The sequence below is a fragment of the Drosophila grimshawi genome, unplaced genomic scaffold, assembly GCF_018153295.1.
Source record: "Drosophila grimshawi isolate 15287-2541.00 unplaced genomic scaffold, ASM1815329v1 contig_44, whole genome shotgun sequence".
Lineage (NCBI taxonomy): Eukaryota > Metazoa > Arthropoda > Insecta > Diptera > Drosophilidae > Drosophila > Drosophila grimshawi.
The window spans coordinates 6243108-6269237 of record NW_025063240.1 but is presented as its reverse complement, the minus strand read 5'-3'; the positions used below and the strand labels follow the sequence as shown (position 1 = coordinate 6269237).

The 26130-nt window shown below is 39.2% G+C and overlaps 1 protein-coding gene across 1 annotated transcript in view; it reads left to right on the top strand.

Moving 5' to 3' along the window:
• Positions 1 to 8323: 8323 nt before the first annotated feature.
• The window catches only part of LOC6558866 (glucose transporter type 1), a 28086-nt gene continuing 10279 nt past the window's right edge, over positions 8324 to 26130 (top strand). The window contains 11 exon segments of the mRNA XM_043215582.1: positions 8324 to 8670; positions 13819 to 13977; positions 15872 to 15991; positions 16073 to 16235; positions 22282 to 22447; positions 22542 to 22679; positions 23368 to 23624; positions 23694 to 23818; positions 23884 to 24162; positions 24234 to 24511; positions 24581 to 24703. Coding sequence (XP_043071517.1) covers positions 13836 to 13977; positions 15872 to 15991; positions 16073 to 16235; positions 22282 to 22447; positions 22542 to 22679; positions 23368 to 23624; positions 23694 to 23818; positions 23884 to 24162; positions 24234 to 24511; positions 24581 to 24703 — 1791 coding nt within the window. The 5' untranslated portion in view covers positions 8324 to 8670; positions 13819 to 13835.

The following is a 26130-nucleotide window of genomic DNA, read 5'->3' as shown; positions in this document are numbered from 1 at the left end:
CAGGTTTTTTGTTGATGCTCTTATCCAATGTCGTTTCCCACACCTACCTGTGTACCGACTACGCTGTTGATTTCCTACTCTCCCTTACTCTCTCTCTCTCGCTCACTCTCTCTCTCTCTCGCTCACTCTCTCTCTCTCTCTCTAATGCCTCTCTCTCTCCGTCTGGTTGCATTGTTTCTCAGCTGCTGACATTCCCTTTTGACGTGTGATCTGCCACGCTTACGCTCAGTGCGATCGTGAATTTCGCTGATGTCAGTTCAGTTGTCGTCTGCTGCGCGTCTTTTACGTACTGGTTTAGTTGTGACTTGGCTCTTTCCATATCACGACCCGAAAGCGCCTAATTGAGAATTGTTTTATGTTTGTTGTTATCAGCACATATAAAAGCTTTTACAACACCAATATCGGGTCTCGAGTGTGTTATAAACTATAATTAAGTACGTGCGCGAGCTTTATGGCTTTTCCAAACCCACATTCGCATTCAACTTAACCCATTTTAAATCAATACCAAAAATTGCCGCAGCGGTTTCTTTATTGCCATCACTGTGTTCTTGTCTTTTTTTTTGGTGCTTAAAAAAATATAAATTAATATAAATGCAAGCTGGGTTCGTTTTTATTATATTTCGATAAGATTAATCTTTTATATCATTCCATTTATTCTTGTCGCTCTTTCTGCTGTCTCTTTCCGTTGCGTCTGTCTCTCGCTATCTGTCTCTCTCACTTCTGCTCTCCGTCAAGGTACAATGCCCAAGACATGGAGAGCAATAACATCAACAAGAAGAACAGCAATAATGTGCATGTTGATAAAGTAATAAGCGAAAATTGCAACAAGTTCTCGCCTGTCCAGTCGGACGCAGTCGTTCGACGCAGTTCGGAGCAGTTCAACGCTTTAAAACAATTGGAATTAAAATTAATTTTAAATAAAATGAAGTCGAGATGACGCACATACAACTGCGACAAGCAGCAACGACCGCAATTGCAGCAACAACCTCAACTCAATTAAAACCTTCGATGAATGGCAAAAATAAAAAATGGGAAATGCATATGTAATTAAATAAATAAAAAACAACTCAAGAATGAACAGCAACAACAATTTTGTTGCTTACCTTTCCATAAATATTTTCCACATTTTTTGCCTTCACAACTCTCACAATTTATTTACTGTGATTATTTTGTTATTTATTAACTTCAGCTGTTGCTATTTTTTGTTTTTGTTAATGGCTGCTCTCATTCATTTGAATTGTTTTATTTATTTTAATATATTTTTTTTCTCATACTTTAGTGCACTTTTTGTTTTGCGAAAATGTACTGTTTATGATTTTTATTGCACTTCCACGCGACTAAACAAATGCCATAAAATATAAACGTAAATTTGCTATAATAAAGCTATCCCAATGCGTTATTGTACTATTTTGCATTCGTTCATATTAAACTACTTTTATTGCACGTCTCGGATGTTTGGCAAGAAACGGAATGAAATTGCATATTTATGTTTTTCTCCATAAATGCAATTGCTCCAAAATTGAATTTAATCAAAATTTGAATGATGGAAACCAAAAATGAATAATAAACTTCGCCTGGTTCCCCAGAGCTTGATAGAATCTCATGATTTATAGATTTTTATGCAATTATCGTATAGCGATCAACAACACTAAAATTTAAGAATTCCTATTAAATTCATGTTATATACGATTTATGTGTGGTTAGCAGGAGATTGAGGATTTTGTTTTGATTTAATTAGACTGTGTCCCAAAATAAATGAGTTAGAGAGGCATGTGAAGACATCATTTATTGATTAGGTGTGGCTCATTAACTAATTACAGTACATGTCGCCTATTTATGATTATCTTTAATAAGCAATAAGCACTGTCTATGAAAAGCGACTACGTGGATTTCCATTTGAATACTTTTCCACTTGTCACGCAATTTGAGACAGACACACATCAGCAATCTAACCCTGTCAATCAACGCAACCCAATTGGCTTAGAACTCAAAACTCGAGAGTTCAAAACCATCAACACATTAACCAGCCTTTTAATTTATGGCCAACCATCATATTTCTTTACCTGTAAAGCTCACCTAGATCAAAACTTTAAGCCATAGTGTAACTGAACCCCATCACAAGCTCGATTCCCCTTGTGTCAGCCGCTAAAAGTCAAATTAAATATCTATTTTTGGAGCAACATGTACAAAAATGTACGTAGCAAGTTTCAGGGTGGGTTGGGGTGGAGGGTCAGGTTGGCAGGGCTTCTGTGAGTTCGAGTTGGTTGTTGCTGCTTTTGTTAATTATCCGCCATGAATTTGATAGTTTTCATCAAAAGGTAACGCACGCTGCTGATGAAAATTTAAATGAACTTCAATATGCAAATGTGTAAAAGTGGAAATGTGGAAATGTATCTCGTCGTGTATTTGTCGTGTATGTATATGTGTATATTTATGTGTGTGTGTGTTATTGTTATTTGCATTTCAGTCGAAATACCACAAATTAATAATGTTGCCGCTGTCGTATGAAGCGTATTTTAGAATCATTCGCATAACTATTAATTTGTGAAGCCGTTGCTCAGGTGAACAGTTTATAGACACCAATTAGCAACCGGAACTCTCGTAGCTGAACTGCCAAGTGCAAATTGCCAAATGGAAATGGAAATGGAAATTGTGCCAAACAGAAAAACAAATAAACTGTGGCCTCAAATTTTAATCTTTATGAAATTGTTGCAAATGCCGATGCGGCAAATACATCCTAGTGTGGTGTGATGGGGGAGGTAGGTTAACATTATTGTCAGATTGAGTGACGTGACAATGCCGCGCGCTCTCTGCCTCTCTGGGGGGTAAGCAACATGAAGTCTACGACTTGCCTCTGGTACTGGCTAATGATGCGCATGATTTGCTTCATTGTCAGCATCATCATAGTCATGATGCTGCATGTGGCAGCAGCAGTAGCAGCCGGAACGTTAACTTCATCTTCATCAGTGGCAGCAACCCAGCGGCGTTTGCTTGTCGACTTTGTTGCACATGCGACAAGGCACAAGTTGGACGACTTGCTGTGCTGCACTGCATGAAATTAATATTAATCGTGGCAATGCATCTAAGCCGCATTTAGCAGATTTGCCAGCTTCATTCCAGCTAGCGAAGGCTCTTTTTCATTTTACAGCGCTTTCTGTTTATTGTGGGATTTTTATTTATTGTTTTGCGGTTGTGCGCATACAAAAATGCCGCAAGCAATTTGTAATCATTAGACATGGTCGGCGTCGGGTGGCATCAGGATGATCAAGGGTGGTAGGGATTAGGGGGTAGTGGCTCTAAATGGCAATTTAATGTCACTTCTGCTTGCCTTTGGTTTTGGTACACTTTTTGGCGTGTTCAGCGCACAGGCTGACAAAAGTCGCTGACATTTTAGCCAACTGAAACATCCTTGCAGTTATGCAAATCACACAAACACACACGCTCTTACACACACACACACAGAGACACTACGACTGCCATTTGCACGTCCAAGCTTCCTTCCGCATTCTGCTGTTGCTCCTGCTTGCCCCATGCCCCATGCCTCTTTTTCCACCCATCAACGTCAACGTCATCGTCGTTGTTTTTGTTGTTGCGGTGGTAAAATTTAAGTGGCCACTTGACTAAATTAATATGACACTGCAGCAAGTGCTGCTCAGCACTTGTCTTTGCTTAACCCATCGCCCTCCACCCCTGCAGCACTCCTTATCGTCTTTTGGCTAACAATATGAATAATTATGACGTCAAACTGTCAGTTGATTTGCATGCTCCTTAATTCAGCTTTGTGGTGAGTGGCCAAAGACTTTCAAACTTGCTGTCAATAAGCAAAAGTCCACAATTCTGTGCAAAATTGAAACATTGACAGTCGTTTAAATATTTTCAAAGTGTTTAGAATATCTAATTTGCGGAAGTGTGTCTTTTGCTCAAGATGTGTGTTTAAATAAATTGGCCACAATTGAAACAATTATGTTGCTTGGGTCAGTTAAGTGATTTAGATAATTTGACATATGCCCAAAAATTTTGATAGCACTTTGAGCAATATGAGTCTTTTATTTTAGTTAGCCAAGTAAATAAATTCGAATGACTATTTAAATGGATAAATGTTTGTAAAAGTCAAAACGAAACCGTATATTCTTTCTAAACACGTCTGCTCACTTTTCTGCTTTTTTTTCAAGTCGGTGATCACACAATGATATCGGTCGATATCGATATCGATATCAATGTTATGTACAGCTGTTAAATTACAGTGTTATTACTAGGTCACTAGTAGCCTGTTACCTTGATCACAAGTGTCCTTCTACATGTTGTTTATCCAATACAATAAAAATAATCCTGGTCTCTGTTAACATTTCAATTGGCAAACCTTTCCCAATGTTAATAAGTCAATTTGTATCCTAAAAAGTAAGCCCATACATTTGCATTAATATACAAATCTGTGTTTCTCAAAGTGTGCAAGGGCATACCACTATTTCATGTGCTAATGGCTGCTAGTTAACGTTCACGACAGCTTTGTTGGCAGGCCCATAAGCGGGAATGTCACTACTAAAAATCCCAACTGTTTGCAGCTTGTCTCCCAGTTTTTTCTTTTTTTTTTGCTTTTGTTTTTCTTTTTATTTCTATTTCTATTTTTTTTTTCTTTTTTCGTTTTTCGCTCGTTTTTGCTGCAGCACATGTCACACTTGGCTCGCAGTTTTGTGGCCAGGCCAGGGCTATGAAAATAACCATAAGGCAATTGCCCAGGCGGTTTCCAGCCTCCGTCAGAGCGACGGCCTCTCCCCCGCCCCCACTATAGCTGTTGCTGTTGCTGCTGCTGCTGGTGGTCTCCCCAGGCTCTACGCCCAGTGTTTCAGTGTTTGTGGCACTCATAAGCCTTGAATGCTAAATGTCAAAGTTACTCCTTGGCGTAACATTCGACACATTGGGGCGTGTTGAGGTGTGTGTGCCTACGCGTGTGTGTGTGTAATATGTGTGTTTGTGTGTGTGTGTGTGTGTGTGTGTGTGTGTGTAATGGATGCCTGCCTACCTGATGCCCATCTCCTGCCTGGTGCCTCATCATCTCGTCTGCCAGCCTGTTAGCCAGCCTGCCTGGTTGCCTTTGGATTACATTACACTAAGTTCTGTGCAAACACAGTTGGCGCAGTTCATTAACATGTTACATGGACACGGACAACCAGGCAGGAGTCATGTATAGTCAGAAGTGGAGGATTCAGAGTTGGAGTCGAGTTTAGTTCGAAGCGACTCCGCTCTACTTTAGACGAGCCTCTTTGGGGTTTGTTTGTTTGTGCAAATGTATGCGTAAGCACAATATGCATGTAAGTCTCTATCTCTCTCTATCCCCCTCTCTCTCTCTCTCTGGTTTTCTCTTATTCTCTCTCTTCGTCTTACTCGATGTGTGTGGGTGTGTGTGCGTGGAATGTATGCTTTATGCCTTTTAATACGCGCCCAACGCCCACTGAAACGCTCGACGCTGATGCGGAAGTGTTGCCCGGGCGCCCACTTCAAACAACTAGAGCGACTCAAAGCTCAAAGCTTTAGATATAGCCACCATATGAATATGAAAACGAATGTATATATGAATACACTTGGATGCTTAAGAGCATGTCTGTGTGTGTGTGTGTGTGTAAGAGTGTGTGTGTGTGTGTGTGGCCTAAGCTGCGCATTAAATGTAAAATATAAATTATTAACAGTGTACTGAGACACTGAAAACGAGGCTGACGAACAAAAGCAAAAACAAAACCTCTCTGCGGTTAGCAGCTCTCTCGTTAAAATTGCCACCACGCCCCTTGCCACCACCACCTTCCCGACCCTCCCTGCATCTAGCCACTCCCCACGCTGCAGTGCAGTCTTCTCTAATTAGGCGCACTGTAAGTGCAGTCGTGTGGCTAATCAATGGGGACATAGTCGTGGAACAGTAAGGGGGAGGGAGGTTGGAATCGGGGGGGTGGGGGTGGCAACCGATCTCCAGTTAATTTACAGTTTTAATGCGTTTTCGACTTGTGGGCCAGTGTGCAGGGCAAAAGTAGTTTCCGAGTCATGCTAAACAAGTCAGACACAAATGGCAAACAAACAAGCGAATAAGCACAATAAAGAGACAGAGGGATGTTGATGGGCAGACTGACAGAAGCACGGACGGACGGACGGACGGGCGGGCAGCACGGACAGATGGGCATTGGCAACAAGCGGAGGCTAATTCATTTGTTGGCTTCCGTGCACAAAACCAGCAGCCGTTGCATACTTTGCGGCGCAAACAAAAACCGAGGCACCGAAGGCAGTCACACAGTCACAATCACAGTCACAGTTGCAGTCACAGTTGCAGTCGCAGTCAGCATCCACCATTCGTATGTGGAGCTCCGCACGTCAATGAGCTCTTCTACCCTCCACTCCTCACCAAAACAAAACCAAAAAAAAAAATACAACAAAACAAAACCAAAAAAACAGCATTTATACACACATACATGTACATATATAGCAGACTCAGTTGTAGCCCATTCCCAGGACTATTTTGGCGTAGTTGTTGAGGTTTGGTCAGAGGCATAGCGGCAGACTGAGCAATTCGTTTTAATGAATCCATCCACATGCAGACGATGGCGAGTCGAGGCCAGGCCAAGCCGTGCCGGGCACAGAGCCTCGTCAGAGGAGCAACTGATTGTATCAACTTCCTAAGTGGATTTTGCAGTCCAACTGGCATTAAGCCTCTTGGCCGCAGGTAATTTCGTATGAATGAAAAGCAAAAGTCTCTGCTACGGCCGCCTGTGTTGTGGCAGCCGGCCACCCTGCCATTCTTTTTTCTTTGTCTCTTCCGTCACACTCTACGTCCACATTCTTGCTGGATGCTGAGGCACAGTTGTGCCGTATGAGTTCCATATTTTTGGCCTATGCATATGAGCAGCTTTCATTTGCCAGGTTTTCGGCTGCCTGACGTTGTCTTTCAATAAACATTGATTCACCCAACCTCCACACAAGGCTCCTCTTGCGGCAGGAGCAAGTTATGGTTTCAGTTTGACTGCCCAGCTTTTGTTTTGCTATTCTTGCAGCTTCAACAGAAATTATCTCTTCCTCTCTCCCTCTCTCTCTCTCTATCTGTATTTATCCCTCCACTGCGCTTGCCTGTCTGTTTCCCAACGCACTCTTTGCGGCTTTTCACACTCATGCATTTTTAAGCGACATTTTGCAGTTTTCAGTTACTAACACCGAGTTCCGGACCAAGACTGCTGCGTTGCATTTCGGTCTATTTTCAGCAAGTGGAAATATTTCTGAATGCAATTTTTATGATTAGATTTGGGAGTTGCATTGCCAAGTGGCATGGGAAAGCAAATTTGAGCTGCATTCAAAATGAGTAGCACTGAGATATTTGGCAGGCTAAAATCTCATTGGTACCTGTTATATGTAATGAAAATTATTGACATTTCTTGTGTCATCTTCGTATGTTGGTCGCTGGAAATACCTTTGGGGCGATGCTTTAAATTTGAATTTGATTAATCAATTCGATATCTGTATACTTTTTAAGATTATAGTTACCGATTATTTCCTTTATTTACAGTGTATTTAGGGTATTTACCAAGCTTTAACGTGACGTGAATCGCATTCTTTAGAAATAACCAGTTACAGCTTAACAATACTTGCGCCAACTTTCAGAGCAGGTTTTTACACAAAAACTGAATTTCAATTAGTTGTTGCGAAATATAGTTGCCCGGGTATTGCGCATACAAAAATAGTTGTAATTAGTACAATTTGCATCACCTTAGCAGCAGCTGGCTGGGCTAATGGAAGCTGGCTATTAGTTTATGAATTACATAAACCTTTTCCTGCAGCTTCCTCAAATTTAAAAACGCATTTAGAGACCAACACAGAGAGAGAGAGGAGAGAGAGGTAGAGAGAGAGAGAGAGAGGGAGAGAGAGAGAGAGAGAGAGAGAGAGAGGGAGACAGAGAGAGAAAGAGAGAGAGAATAGTTTTTTTCACTTTTCTGTTTTTATGCATAACGTTAAACAGCTTTAGACACTCAACTGGGTGGTTTTTATGAGCGCATTTTAACTCACTCTAAATATGTACTTATCTTCCTCTTTCTATCTCGTTGCAGCTTTCTGGTGCACGGTAACAGCAACGGCAGCGGCAACGGCAACGGGAACGGCAACGACAAACTGCAAAACTAATTTATGGCATTAAAAATGCATATTTTCTAGCAGTGCGTTGCCAGTTTTTATCATTTGCCAAGTGCAAAAGGCGTGCGCCAAGCAGCAGCAGCAGCAGCAGCAGCCGAAAGCTGTGCGTCTGTGTGTGTGTGTGTATGTGTGTGCGAGTGTGTGATTGTGTGACTGAGTGTGTGCGATTGTGTGTGTGACTTCGCCTATATGATTTTTATTTTTTTTTTGAGAAAGAAGTTTATGCGATCTGCGCGCAGCTCATGCAACTAAAATTGGATTCGACTGGCACAAAGCAGCATTCGGGGGGCAACTGAGCCTGAACATTTCTTCTACCGGCCCGCTGCTTTAGCTGCTTTCTCGCAACGCTATCGTTAACGTCCTCTTTCCACCCGCCCGTCTCTCGCATCGTCATCATCGTCAGGAACAGCAGCAGCAGCAGCAGCAGAAGCAGAAGCAGCAGCAGAACCAACGCATGATAATTCACTGCTTTGGCCCTGGACTGGCAACGAAATGGCTTTTCCATACATAAAAGTAAGTACAGATTATTCCTGTAAAATAAATACTCGTGAAAGTTTTCAGAAAGAAAGTCAAAAGTTATTACTCAACATGTGGGTGATTGGATCTGATTGGGTCTTGGATCAAGCGTTTAACTATTAAGTTTCCCATTACTTTAGCGATTCAAAATGCCGGTTGCTTAAAGTATTTCCTAAATTTAAGACAAAAAAGTGATATACTTTCACTACTCATATTCATAAGAATTGGTTTCTTTCGCCTCATAACACTCCTGATTGATTTCCCATTAAAAGAGTAGCTCTTAAGCGAGTATTATCAATTTGATTCTTTTTAATAAACTGCAAGAGTCATATAAGTGCAGAAATTCATTTTAACTTTATACGATGTGCTTATGAGAAAAGTTATACTCGTTCATGTTTTCATTTTATCGTCAAACGTGTCGTTTGCGTGATATATATATATATATTTATATATATAAATCTATATATGTGCATTTGTGTCTCTCGGTGCCGTTGACAGCCTTGACAAGCAAGCACTCGTGTAATTTTAATAATGTGCTAAATGTCCGCTCGTTCTCTCTGATGCCCTGACGCAAAGTGCCAGAGATGAAGCACTGAAGCGATGGCTTCAATATGTTTTGATTGGAATGCACGAGGGCTGCTGCAATGTTGACCATGTTCAGGCGAAAGCATAATATTAATCATATGCCGCAAGTGCTGCAACTTAACGAATGCGATTTTAAAAATACGGATTTATATGCTATATGCTTTAAGGACGTGTGTTGACAAAAACGGCGCTGATAATACGTGTCAACTTTGGCCCGAATGAGAGAGCAAAATAAAATCAACCAAGAGGACAGCTGTAAGAATGTGTGTATGAGTATGAGTGTGTGTATTAAGAGCTGTCCGTACAGCATAGAGTGGAGAACGACAGGACAGCAACACAATTGCCTGCTAGAGCTGCACCAGCAGAGCCAAAACCAATAGGTTGACAATGATGGCTTCGATGTCGAAAAGCAATTCACTTTTGACCAGCACCAAGCAAGCTTTCATCTTCAAAGTTGTCCTGTCTGGTCAGTTTCTCTCTTCCCCTTCCCCTTCCTCTGTGTATCCCTCACTCTGTGTGTGTGTGTGTGTGTTTTGAGTGTTGATTGTCAAGTGTTGCACACAGACACGTGCTTATATTTGCTGACTGCTTTAGCGTCCTTGCTGCTGCATGCAGTCCATGTTTGTTTGAGCCAACGAATTGAACTGTAAACTGTGTATTAAATTTTATACAGCGTGCGTTTTCTGGCTTAAGCATACGCAATAATAAAGGACTTTGCGGTTTGTGCCCCACCCACACATACTATATGTATGGGAACAGAACAGAACAGCAACAGAACAGCAACAATGGCACATTCAAGTGCATTTGAGCGGCAATCATTTTTGTGGTTAACAAATACAAAAGCCTATTAATGAACCCACAGACAACAACAATAACTAATAGAGCTGTGGTTGCACTCAGGTGTACTGGCCTGCAGATATGTTGTTGTGCGGTTGGCTGTGTGCGGGTTTTGTTTCATTTAATCAACGGTGTTTAGTTGGCAAACGCTCAAGACAAAAGCCTTATGAGCTCAACGCATTCATGCAATTCATTTTCAAGCAACAACAACAACAATTCACATTGATACATAATGCTACAAATGTAAATCCTGTGCCAGGACAATACAAACTATTTAAACTTCAACAAAATGCAAACTTACGATTGTGTGTGTGCGGGTTGGCATTGGGTGATTGTTAGTTAATTGAATTTTAAATTATTCCTATCTCCAAAAAATAGTTAGTTGCACTCATGAATAAATCACTATTCAATTTTACTTGCTAATTTGACTGGAGACTGCCAGCGAATAGGAATTGCGCAGACAGGCAGTTAGAGAGAGAGAGAGAGAGGAGAGAGAGAGAGAGAGAGAGAGAGAGAGAGAGAGAGAGGCGTACAGCGAGAGCGAAAGCGAAAGCGAAAGAGGGAAGTGAATTGTGTTAGCGCATTGCTCAAGTTTTCAGACAAATCAAAAATTAAGCTAATAAAATGAACTGTCAGCAACTGCAGGAGTCAAACAATGCCTTGGCCAAAGTTAAGAAACTCGGAGAATCTATTCATTGCAATTTGTAGAGTAGTTTAGCATCATATTTATGCCACGGCTGAATTCTGCTGAATGCTTGCCAGGAATTTCGTAAACTGGAAAATAGCTAAAATGGCAACGGCGACGAAGATAGCAACACTATAATCTATCCAATAACTAGTCGCAGTTAATGGAATATAAAATATGAAAGTATTTATAGCATATTGACATTTTTTAAGTTAAGCGCTTCTCTATATTATTTGTTGTATTTTTCAATGTTGTTGCTGAATGTTGGCTATTGAAATTCCACATTGCAAGGGTGAGCTATAATAGCATTCAGTCCTGCGTAGCATGTCGATATTGAGTAGAGTCAGGCACGGGTCAATATACGCACACACACAATCAATCATAAATCTAATATAAATAATAGCAATAAGCACATTGCAATGCCTAAAACTATGCAATGAAATATGCGCACCAGTCAACACAAGCACTCTGACCGCCACACACACACACATACACACACACACATTGATTGCATAACATCCAATTATTAAAAACTAACAAAAGGGGCAAACGAGGGGCTCCAGCTGCTGCCTGTTTGAGGCCACTTTTCATAACTGCCAAGGCAGACGGCGCATACCGAGGACTTTTGTCAATGGCCAAACCTCAAAGTCAGTGAAGCTATGCTTATACACACACACTCACACACACACACACACACACACACACACACACACTCACACACATACATGCATGCTCATAAATGACTTACTGCTCAATGCAGTCACACACATACACGTGCAAACACACTTACTTGCTGCTTGCGTCATCAGCGTCAGCATCGTCAGAGTTTTGAAGCTGTTTCTGCTGTTGAGGCCTTGGCATGCAGTCAAAACGCAGCTCTGCCATTTTCCACAACTATTTTCTATGTCAGCCAACCAGTGTGTAAGATGACATATAGAGTAGAGCAGGGTATCAGGGCATGAATGGGGGCGAGGCGGGGGGATGGGTGATTAGACAGAGAGCGAGAGATAGATGGTCCAGTCAAGCATGCAAATGGATGCAACTGGCCAGACTGAGGCAGCACACAGGCCATTGAATGTCTGACATCAACTTGCTGCTGCCTCTGCTTCGGCTTCTGCTTCTGCAAAACAAACAAAAAACTTAACCTCAGCACAAATTTAAGCAAATATTTGTATGCCACATGTGGAGATTGAGGCAACTCTTCACGTCCACTATGTGACAGTCTTGCTCGGTCGGAAACTTGACTCCTATTTGGCCTGCATGGCTCATTCGTCTTGTGTCTCCTTGGGCGGCTGTAGTCCATTGCTGTTGCAATTGAAGCCGGAAGCACTTTGCAGTGTCAGCAAAGAACTTAACCAGGTGACTGCATTCTGCCATCCCGCCATCCCACTCCGCTACTTTTTGCGGCTGTGGACCACAATTGTGGGTGGAGGCGACATGTTGATGCATGCATGATTTTAATCTGTTAAATGCGAAAATGCATAAATGGCATTGGAGAGTTTTCATCCATTGATGGCAATGACTGCAGCTAATGACGCGCAAAATGTTTACAAATCATTTTGTCAATAACGACAACTGCCAAGGGATATATGTACGTATGTGTGGATGGATGTATGTATGTAAGTACATATGTATGTATGTTACATACACGCCAGATCCTTCCATAATTTGCCCACATTTCTTACATTCATCGACACACGGCCATGAAAAGGTCATTAGTGTGCGTCAGTGTGCGTGTATATGTGGGACTGTGGCACAAATGGCCATTCAATATGCCATAGAACGACTCACACACGCACACTCGCACACACACACACACACACACACACACACACACACACACATAGATATATGATGCTTATAGCCAAAGCCAGCAGCCATAACAGCCACATGCTTTTTTCCACAACATTAACGCAAATTGCAAGTAATAAAAATTCAAAATACCGAACCGTACAGAAAGCTGCACGTGTTGCTGTTGCCCGTGTTGTGTGTGTGTGTGTGTGTGGTTGTGTGTGTGCTGGCTCAAGTGATGGCCTACAGAATCCATAGCAAACCACAACAAGAAGCTGACTACGAGCACATTTATCGCAGCCACCGAGGCATTTTTTAAGCCCACCTACAACTCATGTGTTGTGCCAAAAATATAAAAAATAAATGCAAATTTTGCTCTATGGAGAAAGGGCATGCTAAAGTTCTGATGTGATTGGATATGGCAAACTTATAAAGAAATTATACGTTTTTTGATATATGCATAATTGCTCAAAACATCCATTTTTCACCAGACTTGGCTCTAGTTTATGGATAATACAAATAGTTTAAATCGAATAATACTCTTAAATATAAATAGTTGTATGGCTCGTGTTTCCCAGTTTAGTGATTTTTAAGATTTAAGTTTCAAATTAATGATGCTCTATTCAATTCTGCAACTAGCTCGTTCTTGAAATGTAACAAAGTATAACCTTAACTTGTTCAAAAAAAGAAGAGTATTTCCATAAAATGATATCGCCAATAGCAAATGCCCTTATTTTTAGGGCATTGAAGCTGCGTCTTGCAATATTTTCTTTCGCTTACAAAATTTTTGCTTGTGTTGCTGCTCAAGCGAATCAAAATGGAATCTATTTTATGCAAAGGCACGCAACGTACCCCAGACCCAGACCCAGACCTAGACGCAGGGGTAAGCCAAACGTAAGATGGAGTCGCATATGCGGCTGCCTGCTTCGCTGCGCCCGTTGCTTTCAATCCTTTACCGTTACCGTGTGCTAAGTGTAGTTGTGTGTGTGTGCGTGTGTGTATGTTTGCCCAGCCAGTGGTTGGCGGACTAAAAGCTTTGCCTATGCACTCATGCATGCGTGCCGTGCAGATGCCACTGCCACTGCCACTGCCACTACCTCTTGGACTAGCCGCACAATTTATGTATGTGCGAAATATGGCGCCACAACACATTTTTACCTCTGGGCGTCTTTTGTGTGTTTTTGTGGCACAAATATTGAAATGTTTGCCGTGTAACGCATTTAACGCATGCTTGAAATCTTTTACAGCTGGCCACAGTAATGAAATGGCGACCAATGGTGATATATCGATGATCTCGCCGCCAACGTCTTCCATTTCAAACGATCAAGATCCGTTTGGACAGCTGCCACCGCTACCACCGCCGTTGCGTTCCACCCAAGTGCTTCAGCCATTGAGCGTATTTCCAGGTGCACAAAGAACCAAACTCTATTCAAGCTCTATTTTTCTCTTTGATTGTTCGTTGTTTGTTTGCTCGAGCTCTTATATTCGTTCTCATTTTATTTAATTTTTTTTGTTGGTTTTTTGTATGTTTTATCTATAGCTTTTATTCGGCTGCACATTTTGCAAATATAAAAAAAAAACATGAGAAAAACCATTTGCTTTTTGAAGTATTTTATTGCCACTTGAATTGATGTGTAGATTGGAATTTTGATTTGTTTGCTAACATAATTGCCGCTGTATTTTATATTCGTATCTGTACATTTTCATTTGGACTCCATCACTGAAATACCTGCCATAGCACACGAGACTACACGTTTTGTTTTTTATACATACACACACACACACACTCACACTCACACATAGCTATACCGCTGTGCGTTACAGTTACACACATTTTTGTGAACTTTGTTTAGCATTTTTCAGCTGCGCCAGCCGCACTCATTCAGACAATCAATCAATCAATCAATCGAATTCCCTTCCAAATGCAAAAAAAAAAAAAAAAAAAGTCCACCAACAGTCGTCCATTAATTAAATGTCGCTCTCTCTCTGCCCTCTATCTGTGCTTGCTCTTTGTATTTGCAACTTTTTGACTACGAAAAAACAAAAAACAATTTTTATTTGTAAAACCCTTAAAAACAGAACTTTTTCAAGTAGCTGTGCTCTGTGTTGATGCTGCCATGTGTTTTCTTTTTTTCAAAATGTAATTTTGTTTAGAACATTGTAGTCGGACATAACCGACTGTGTAATACTTTGATGCCAACGGGAATATTCTTGACTCGACATTTAGAGAAGGTTGTCAGTAATCAAACAAATTTTGAGACTATGCGGAAGAAATGTGAACTGTGTATATCAAACATATATCTGATTTCCGAAATAAATACTGTAGCAGTCAATACTAAATTGCATATCTTCCACAAAAATGTCTACCTTTCTGTACTTTATTCACAACGATTCTTCAAGTTGGTGTTCACACAATTGATATCGATCTATGTATATCGATATTAATGTTATGTACAGATGTTATCTTACAGTCTGACTACTACGCCACTAGTAGCCTGTTACCTATATTACGACTGGATTGCTACAACACTCTATTCAGAATTTTGTAAACATGACTTTACTGAATGTGGACGGAGAGACTGAGACAGCCAGACATACCTAAAACAAAAATGCTTAGCTAACGTCGGTATCAGAGTATAATAAACAAATAAAAAACGTATTTCGCAGCTGCTTTGTAAACATTTTTTAAACGTTTTGGCAGCCGTTGCTCATTCCACTTCACTTACTACCTTTGTGCTGTCCCATAACTGTCAAATAAATAAAACCGAAAACAAATCGAAAGTAACAATTTGCTAACAAACTACAACAATTTTGTGCTCTCTTCTTTCATTTATATACGACGGACAATAACAACCAAATGAAAATGCTAATCAATCTTGACAAATTATTTACAAATTACATATATTGAATAATATGCCCTTATGTGTTCATTTTAATGTAGAGTGAGTATAAAACTACAACAAGAACCGAGTAGGACCTACAATTGCTTATTTTTATAATATAATACTTATTATTTTTCTATATATATTTTATAATACTATATGTTGTCGAAATATTTGTTGCTTTCAAATTAATGCGCAATATTCCGGCGCACTGCTATTGCTTTATACATATTTTTATAAATACGTGCATAAATGTATGCATATTTTGTTTTTTTTTTTTCTTGAGTGATTTTTTCTGATTTAAGTTTTTGTTTGGGTTTTGAACCAGTGTTAAGCGTAATCGTTAAACGGTTTTGTTTCAAACATAATGCCTTATGAGCCTGCTCGTTATTCTTCTTGTCGTGTATGCCATGTTCAGTGTCCAATTTGAGCGAAGATTCTTACGATTATGTTTTTGGTGGTCGACGTAAGACTCCGCCCACAACAACGTCAACACAACTCAAGCTGACCTCGCCGCCAGTACGCCTGCGACCCGAAGGTTCGTATCCTATCCTATCCATCTATCAATTAGAATCTAACCTAATCTATACTACACAAACTACTCAATTGCCATCAACAGACGCCTATCGAGGTGAGAATATAAACAACGGCCGTTTCTATCGTCATTCCTTCAGCTATGCCCCGAAGCGTCAACGCCACTCGAGCCGTGATGATCGTGACCGCGAGTCTAGATTGAGATGTCATGGCGAGGATGAGGCAACACTGCGCCAATTGCTGCTCGAGTATGTAGAATGGCAATCAACCAAGTCTTTTCTTCTTCTTTTTCTTCTTCTTCTGCTTCTGTTTTATTTAACATGCAAATGAAATGAACACGTAATGAACATGCAACAGTGGCAGTTACTGCAAAGCTGCCACTGCAACAGCCGCAACAACACTTTTTTTTGCGTGTTGCCCCCATTATGCGTCATTCAATTTGCAAGCCACAAAATGTCCGCTATAAAGTATTAGCATTTAACTCGACAAATAAACAGCAATTATTTTGCAAAACACATACTTAATTTGCTACACAATGAAAACTCGTAGTTTTTAATTTATACATTCAATAGCACGCACAAATAATTCGATTTTAATTTATGTACTTGACTATTCTCGCTTTAGGGCCAATGCTTAAATTACCAAATCACCAAACCAGCAACATTTTTGTGACTTTGTTTTGTCCTCTAATTGATAGTGCAAACAACGTTATTTAAACAGATTCCGCTTTAGAGCTACTGTTTTCCGTTTCATCCTTTCTTTTTATGGTTTTTGGCAATATTTATGTGCAAATATTTAACAATTTTACTCCCCCCACACAGATTTGCGCAAATTATGTTCATTTAAGTGTCCAGCGCGAGTCCTTAAAATGTCAATTATTCATTGAGGGCATTTGTGTTGTGTTGTTTTTGTTGCGCAACTTCCACACAAAAGAATCACAAAATAATGTATATAAAATACAACATCAACCCCAAATATTAACAACAACAACAACAACGAGCACATGCGACATTCACCAAAAGTCGGGTTAAGAAATTTGCTGAAAAAAAACAAGAAAACAAAACAAAAAATGCCACAACAAAGCAAACAAAAGACAAACATGAAAATATATTAATTAAGCCAAACGTTTTTTGACGCATAACATACAAAAAAAAAAAAAAAAAACAAGAAAAGATTAAAGAGTGAAAAAGAGAAAGAGAAATTGTAAATCAGATAAACGGCGGAGTGTGAACACAAAAAAGAGCCGACAGAATGATGGGCACAATGCCACCCAGGTACATATACAAAGCATTCCAAACTATTAAAATTAATTTTAATAATAATAACAAAGCATAGTAATAATTAACAGCTCGAACATTACGCATACGCCATGTATTCATTATTTTGTTGTATAATATGTTTATTTTTCACCGTGCAAATATTTTAAATTAATGCAAACATTTTACATAAACGCTCTCCATTGTTGCTTCAGCCTTTTTTCCATTCAATTATATTTAAGTGTGTGCGTGTGTGTATGTGTGTGTGTGTGTGTGTCCATGTGTTGTACGTTGGTGTATGTGTGTTATCTTCTTGCCAAAGGCTAGGCGTTTTTAATTTGTATAAGTTTAATTAAAAATGGTTAATTAGCGTTCGTTTTATTCGTTTTGTTGCTTTGACATGCGCTGTATAAAATTATCACATTGATTTCATAATGCAAATTCATGAATTGACAAAAAAATGCTCACATTATCATGTATCAGTGCATCAAATTCAATCAATTGAGCATAAAAATGTAAAAATGTACATATGTAAATGTGAGCCACATCTCATTAAATTAAATGAAATATCAATTAATTTTGTTTTGATTTATTGCCAGCACCAAGTCGTTTGCTTTAACCAAAATACACCATTTCAAGTTTCTAAATATTAGATCGAAAATCCAGTCATTGAGAAACATTGAACCATGGAACTGTTTAACACACAATTTCAATTGCAATACATTTCAACTAAGTATGTTCTTGTCATCTACTCCCTTCCACCCCTGCCCACAACAACAACAACAACAACAATCACAACTGCCTTCACCATCACTACTACGACTACAACTACAACTACAACAACAACAACAACTAACTATAGAAGCCAAACCCAAAGCGGTCTGGTATTTACGCCACTCAATGAGTATGCAATTTCCATATGCTACTACTACAAACAAACTATTTAATATCAATACATAAATACTTTTAAACATATCTAACCACATACTATATATACTATCAGCAACTCTTTTAACCTTATACCACTTTGCACTTGCATATATGGCACTTCATAGACCATCAAATTGATTTGTTAATTATTTCAAATATTTTGCGCAAATACCAAATTACAAAAACTCCTGCTACCGAAAATTGCATGTCAGACAATTAAATTTCAATTAATATGTCTAAAATTAATTTAGTAATTTCATTGTAATTATTGCGGCTGCAGTCAGTCACATAATGGCAATAGTTGAAAGTATGTGGTGCGGTGGCTCAGTGGTTTGGCGACACACACTGCACCATATACTTGATGCGTTCTGTAGGACACTTGAGAGCAGCCACAACAATCTATGAACTGAATCCTATGCTGCTCTTATAGGGTGACAGTCTGTTTGTTTGTGTGTGTGTGTGTGTGTGTGTGTGTGTGTGTGTGTAATGTTCTTTATGACATGCCGAAAAGTGTTCGAGTACCATTAAGTCGCTATACACACTTCAAAGCACACACACACACACACACACACACAAACATTTGCACTTCCACAGTTACTCCCATTCAGTCATCAACAACAACAGCAAAATTATCGTCCAGTCGGAATCAATCAGCATTGGGCACTTAGCTTAACTCATTCAGTTATCGAACCTCACTTTGCATGCAATCAAAGCTATAGTTAGTTCATACCAGTCACAAAATCAACCCATCACCCAGTAGAGTCGAGAGTTAACTTCATCCATCTGTTAATCTAGTAAGCCTGTCAAAAGTCACACAATATTTTCAGGCCTATCACCTTTTATTTGGTTTTTGTGTACCATTTTTAGCTAATTTTAGATATTTTTTAATTTCACCAAAAACTGTTTAACTAATTGGCGGAATGGTCCTATCACCAAAAGACCCAAGAAAAAAATACAAACAACTAAAACCACATGAAAACGAAAAACTCGTACTTATAACTGAGAGTCTGTTGCTATTAGTTGGTTTATTTGTCACTTCATTGCAAATGCCATTTATAAATTGATGCATCATATTTTGTATCTCATGTATTGTCTCATTTTTACGATTTGCTTGGCATACGAAACAAAACAAAAAAATAATTAGCATAAAATAAACAAATCAAATTTTCAAACTAGTACAAATAAATGTTTATTCATGCAAACCATCCAAAAACCAAATAGACAAAAAGTAATCAAAAAAGACAAAAATATAAATAAAACTGAAAAGTAACAAATTCAACGTGAACTCAAGTAAAATAAAAATTCAAATTTATAAGGCCATTAACCGAAAACTGCCGCAAAAACAAATAATATGTATAAATATAATAATAATATCAAATTGCGTACATTTGGTGAATGTCCCATATGCCAATTGGTTTTAACAACTTTAATCTAATCTGTACAAATATATATTATACTTATTGAGAAACATATTTAATTACTACAATTTTTGTTGATTTTTTTTTAATCTTGAAAATATTGTGTTGTAAGTGGCCAGCCTGATTTCCAATAAGACTTTGAATTAAATATGCCATCAAAAGTAATACTCTTGCTGCTGAAATGTACAGTTACTTATGTGGCACTGCGTTTTTCCAGCGAGTTTTTGTCTCCTTAATCCCCCTTGAATTACAGTTGCCATGTTGCTGATATTAAGTGGCATTTTAACCGCCATCGCCTCCCGCCGGAAAACCTTGTTAAAATGCACAAAATACTCAAATATATAATAATATTTTATACATGCAGGCCCAGTCCTGACAAAGGACAACACAGTGAAAAGCGTCAGGCGCATATACGCGACATCATTTAATGTATACAAAAGGTAGCAGTCGCAAGAGCTGTTGCAAGAGCAGCAGTCGCAGCTGAGAAAGCAAGTAGCTGCGTATTGTGCTGACTGAAATTGGCAAAAATTGTATTAAATGCTCACGTATACAAATCCGTTACACATAACCAAAAATTTCTGCAACTGACAGAAGTACACACACACACACACAGAACACACAGCAGAACAGAATACACGATTGTACATGGGTTATGCGAATACGGCAGCAAATTCCGAGATTCAGTTATAGCCGTTGTGAGATATAGGATAGTGATATGCATGCCAATACATATGCACAAACAACAATTGTTTTCATGGAGAACAATAACTTACACAGGATGCGGCTCGTTCTGGTCCTAGATTCTGCTGCTCGTTGCTGCTTGTTGATGCTTGCTGGTTGCTGGTTGCTGGTTGCTGCTCTGCTGCAGCTCGTTGCTGATGTATGCATAAAATAATCCTTTTATGCTCAGCACAACAATGTCCGTGAAATGCAAAACAATAACAATAATAACAAGAGCAACAACAACAACAATAACAATAACAACATGTTGCGAATAACTCTCGCTGGCTGCCTGCTACATAGGCGTATTAACATAATGCGCAGCCAACTCAAGTGCATGACATTGCAAGAGGCGGGTACGCAGGGGGGCGGTGGGAGGCAACAGGGGCAGGGTCCTGCGTGCGTTCTACATGTCGCATAAATATGGGGCATTGTGTGCGTCAGTTGTCGCCTATAACTTTTGTCTTGTTTTGTTTGTTGTTGCTGTTTGATTTTGGGCGCCACTCGCGCGTTTTGTTTGCTCAACCAACAAAAAGCACTTCTCACTTTCAGTCATAGATACTATATGTTCTATGTACATATAGTGCTTTTGGCAAGCAAGCTTTACACCCAACTCTCACTGCCCCCAATGTCCTGCCAAGGCAAATGTAAACACACACACACAAACACACACACACACTCCCACACACACACATGCACACACGTAGAACGTGGGCGTTTATTTGTTTGGACGCCGCTGCATGTTGTTGATGAAAATGTAAATTTTATGCAGTCGAATCTAAGCCGAGCAACAGAAGTGATTACTACCCTTGGAATACACTAACTCGAGGAAGGACACCATAGTTCGATCTGAATTAATAGATTTCTTTTCCATATTCGAAAGTGCATAAATTTTGAAAAGCTCCAAGTGCTTTTCTACAATTAGTAGCTATATCATAGCCATATTTAAAACAATCAATAACAGAATATTGACTATCAATTTAAAACATATGCAAATGGCAATTAGGCAGCTTCTTCTCTTTCAATTGAATTGAAAAGCTTTTATAGGAAACATTTTTGAGGGCATTTGATTTCAAATTGGTTTGTGCACAGCATCTGCAAGAGTATTACAGTTGCGGTATTTAACGAATTATTATTTTTTTCCTTTTCAGTTTTTGGGGCTGCTGCTGCATTATTCTTGTCTTAACCTTAACGAAAAATGCCAACAATTTACTTTAACTTACTTTTTTTTTATGTACTTAGTGGCATGACATTTGCAGTGTTTGTGTTGTTGTTGCTGCTTCTCTGTCTCTCTCTCTTTCTCCCTCTCTCTCTCTCTGTCTCTCTGGAACCGCAACAACACACAAATCCTTCCGTTTAGTTGGTGCTCTGCTCTGTCTTACTTTGTGTTTGCCTGTCTGCCTGCCCTGAGTTAAGTCTTTAGTTTTCGTTTTCCTACGTTCTGCGTTCTGTGTTCTGCGTTCTGTGCTTTTGTATTTTTGAATTTTAGTTACTGCAGCCCAAAAGCCATAAAATTTATGTTGCTTCATTCCTCAATAATTGCATAGCTCGGTAAATTTTAATGCAAGCGGTCATAAATAATTTTGTTTTGTGGATTCGTTTGCTCGACTTGCACCACAAAATAAATTACGTTGATACGCTAAATAACTACGTAGTCTGTATCGTAATAAAAGCCAGAAAGGCATTTTCCAGCTATCGTACAACTAAAGTGCATTTTTCGCTTGATATTTTCTTTAACTGTAACAAATACAACTTCTACAACAACAACAACAACAACTCGTAATGTCTTGGGGGCACTTTGCGTGACTTGGCGTTTGGGGCACGTGACGTCACGCAACATCGTCAATTGAATTGTATGCACTGCACGCATATGACCCGCACTCGGCCACTGCCACGCCCATAACCACTACCACTGCGGAAACGCCCACTTTTGTGGGGCAATCGTAATTGCGACTGCATCGTTACCGCAGTTTGCAAAAGCAAGTTAGCGTGATGAGCATGAATCTATCAGCGAAACTCGATGAACTGCAGCGAGGCGATCGACACCTGGAGACGACAGTCGCCTTGTGCGAAATCCGCACACAGCTGCAGGAGCTGACCAAGTCCGTGGAGAGCTGCCAGAGTGAGGTATCGGAGGTAAGTACACTACACAAAATTAACTCCGCATTGAGGCTTGAAATTTGGGTTTTCCTCTTATCTGTTTCGTGTGCGTGTGTGTGTGTGCGTGCAGGTCAAGCGTGACATGGTGGCAATCAAACACGAACTGGACACCGTGCAGCAGGTGAAGGAGGAAATTGAGGAGCTCCGCGAATATGTGGACAGACTGGAGGAGCATACGCACAGACGGAAGCTAAGACTTTTAGAACAAGTTTGTAGCTTAAATTATTTGCCATGTTGTGTAATTAAATACTTGAATTTCATTTCTATTCATGTACAAACCAAACCAATACCACAAATACCAATACCAAACACCCAACACAGAATACAAACACACAACCGAACAATACGACACTGAAAAGTTGTGCTCACGATGCAATTTATTTAAAATTGTATTTCAATATACACCATATGTGTATATTTATATATATATGCGATATATGAGCAACGTGGGCGCAACTTTCAAATACCCTACATACACAGACGGCTTTGAAATTTACACATTTTAATTGCTTAAGTTTCGATCATATTATATTTTTTGTATATTGTTTCTCAATAAAAATTTGATATGAATATTCAAAAACTCTGTAGATACTTTATTTGTATTATTTTGCCTAGTTTTATTATTATAATTTTACAGCGCAACTTTTGCCAACTTTTTATTTACCGACAGACAACTTTGTTTTTATTTAAATCAGCTTCAAGTTAAACAAGTAGCAAATTGGCCTCATCTCTCAAAAGCATACTCTAGTATTTAATTTCTGGTGCACACTCGTTTGCAAAGCGTTTGAAGAACCCGCACAAACCCAACCAATCATCCCAAATCCCGCCCTTCAATTGCTGATAACGTGCTATACTAATTTAATCGGTCTTTTTTATTTATTGTATCCATTTTGTAGGGTCTTACGTTCTTCCTCACCTATTCCATATTCTCGGCGGTGCTGGGCATGCTCCAATTTGGCTACAATACTGGAGTCATCAATGCGCCCGAAAAGAATATTGAGAATTTCATGAAGGATGTGTACAAGGATCGCTATGGTGAGGACATCAGCGAGGAGTTCATACAACAGCTCTACTCGGTGGCTGTCTCAATATTCGCCATTGGCGGCATGCTCGGTGGTTTCAGTGGTGGCTGGATGGCCAATCGCTTTGGCAGGTTGGTAATCGGTAACCAGCACAAGGAACTCTAATTCAAAATCTTTATCTTTCTCTTTTCAACATACAGAAAAGGAGGTCTATTGTTGAACAATGTGCTTGGTATATCGGGCGCCTGTTTGATGGGTTTTACCAAAGTTAGTCATTCCTATGAAATGTTATTCCTTGGCCGATTTATAATTGGTGTAAATTGCGGTAAGTTGCCCCACAGTTGCCAATAGTATGTGCATTGCGATTACATCGTCATCTTCGTCTTGCAGGTCTCAATACATCGTTGGTGCCAATGTACATCTCTGAGATAGCACCACTGAATCTGCGCGGTGGTTTAGGTACTGTTAATCAATTGGCTGTGACTGTAGGTTTATTATTATCCCAGGTGCTGGGAATTGAACAAATCTTAGGCACTAATGACGGCTGGCCCATACTCCTGGGTCTGGCCATATGTCCAGCAATATTGCAATTAATATTACTGCCAGTTTGTCCCGAATCGCCCAGATATTTGCTCATTACCAAACAATGGGAGGAGGAGGCGCGTAAAGGTAGCAAATGCTCAAATACTCATTTAAAAATATAAATCAATACAATTAAATTGATTTGATTCTATTTGCAGCACTGCGTCGACTGCGCGCCTCCGGTTCTGTGGATGAGGACATTGAGGAGATGCGCGCCGAGGAGCGCGCACAGCAGGCCGAGAGCCATATATCGACCATGGAGCTCATCTGTTCGCCCACATTGCGTCCGCCACTAATCATTGGCATTGTGATGCAGCTGAGCCAACAGTTTAGCGGCATCAATGCCGTCTTCTACTATTCCACATCGCTCTTCATGAGCTCCGGACTGACTGAGGAGAGCGCCAAATTTGCCACGATAGGCATTGGCGCCATTATGGTAACCAACAACCAATCAGTCCTCAAATCTCTTTCATTTCTACAAATACTCTTTGTTTTTATCATGTAGGTTGTAATGACTTTGGTGTCCATACCGCTAATGGATCGCACAGGTCGCCGTACGTTGCATTTGTATGGACTGGGCGGCATGTTCATTTTCTCCATATTCATAACGATTTCATTTTTGATCAAGGCAAGTACAGGGGTTACCAATATTCTATATACAATATACTCTCTAGATATTTCAATATATCTTAAAGTGCGTCAAGTATTTGCCTGAACTTTTTTGAGTTTTTGCATATATCAATTATAGGCAGAATGCATTTGATTTTGATAATGATTTTTAGATGCTATCCAAATATTTTAAAACTAATGCCACATGCATCTAAATCATGAAATACATACATACATATATGCGTGTGTTTTATAAATATTTGAATATTGACATACATATTTTATGCATGAAGTTGTGTAGCGCTCTAAGTAAATGCGAAACCAAACAAAAAAAAATAAATAAAAGGGCGGGTAAACATAAAAAAATGATAAACAAAAACATGGCATGACAGTTGTCCCGTGCGTATTTCTATAAATTATTGATGTGAGAAATGTACATTTGAATTTATAATATGTTGCCCAGCAATCAATTTATCATTCCTTTCTATCGTATTGCATTTAGTACAGTATGCCATTTGTAGATATAAACATATATGTTTAAATTAGGACGTGTAATATATTATGTTAAGCCATTTATTAATTTTTTACACCAAATTTTAAAATACGTTTTAAATGGAACACATCCGTTAAAATAATATTTATTTATGCATGCAATGCACTTAATTGCCGCTTTTAAAGAGCTTAAATGATTGTTAAAGTATATAATTTATTACAAAATGTAGTGTTCGATTATTTACTATATATTATTATTTACGATTATGTACATAAATACTTATTTATTTGTATATGATAATCCTTGCTGATCGTTTTCGCACCCAAATACGAACTGCTTGCTGTATACGAGTATTTGTTAGCTTGATATTTGTGTTGTGCCTAGGTTAAGTTGTTGCCTAAATGAGCTGCACATTCAGTTATAGGCTGGACTCAGTAAAAATTTAGCATGTCTAACCGTCATTTAAGGCTGTCATTTCTTAATGAAAAGACTTCGCTTCAACTGATCGTGTTTAAGTGGTTGGCAGCTCATTTAGGCAATTGTCTCGCCCCTCATTTAAAAGCTATTCTCGACTTGGCAGGCTTTTGCCCCATTTAAACACAATCCATTTAACGAATGTGCAAAAACTATATATATTTTACAACTTATATTTTAATTTCATTTATTAACTTAATTGGGATAATCCAAAAAAAAAAAAAACAAAAAAACAAAGACACGGTTTCAAATGCAAATACAAATTACACGAATTTGCAAAAAGTTTTCCGGGCACCAAATGCAAACAGTTCACACACAGCAAACACAAGCCAGTGTTGGAAATTGTACAAAGCTGTCGCTAAATTGAAAACTAGAGCAGAACACGCGCTGATAAAACGCTTTAGAAGGCCACTTTCAACACACAAAACTCACACACTGTCAATTGTGTAACACGCCGCTTCATTTATTAAATAGACTTG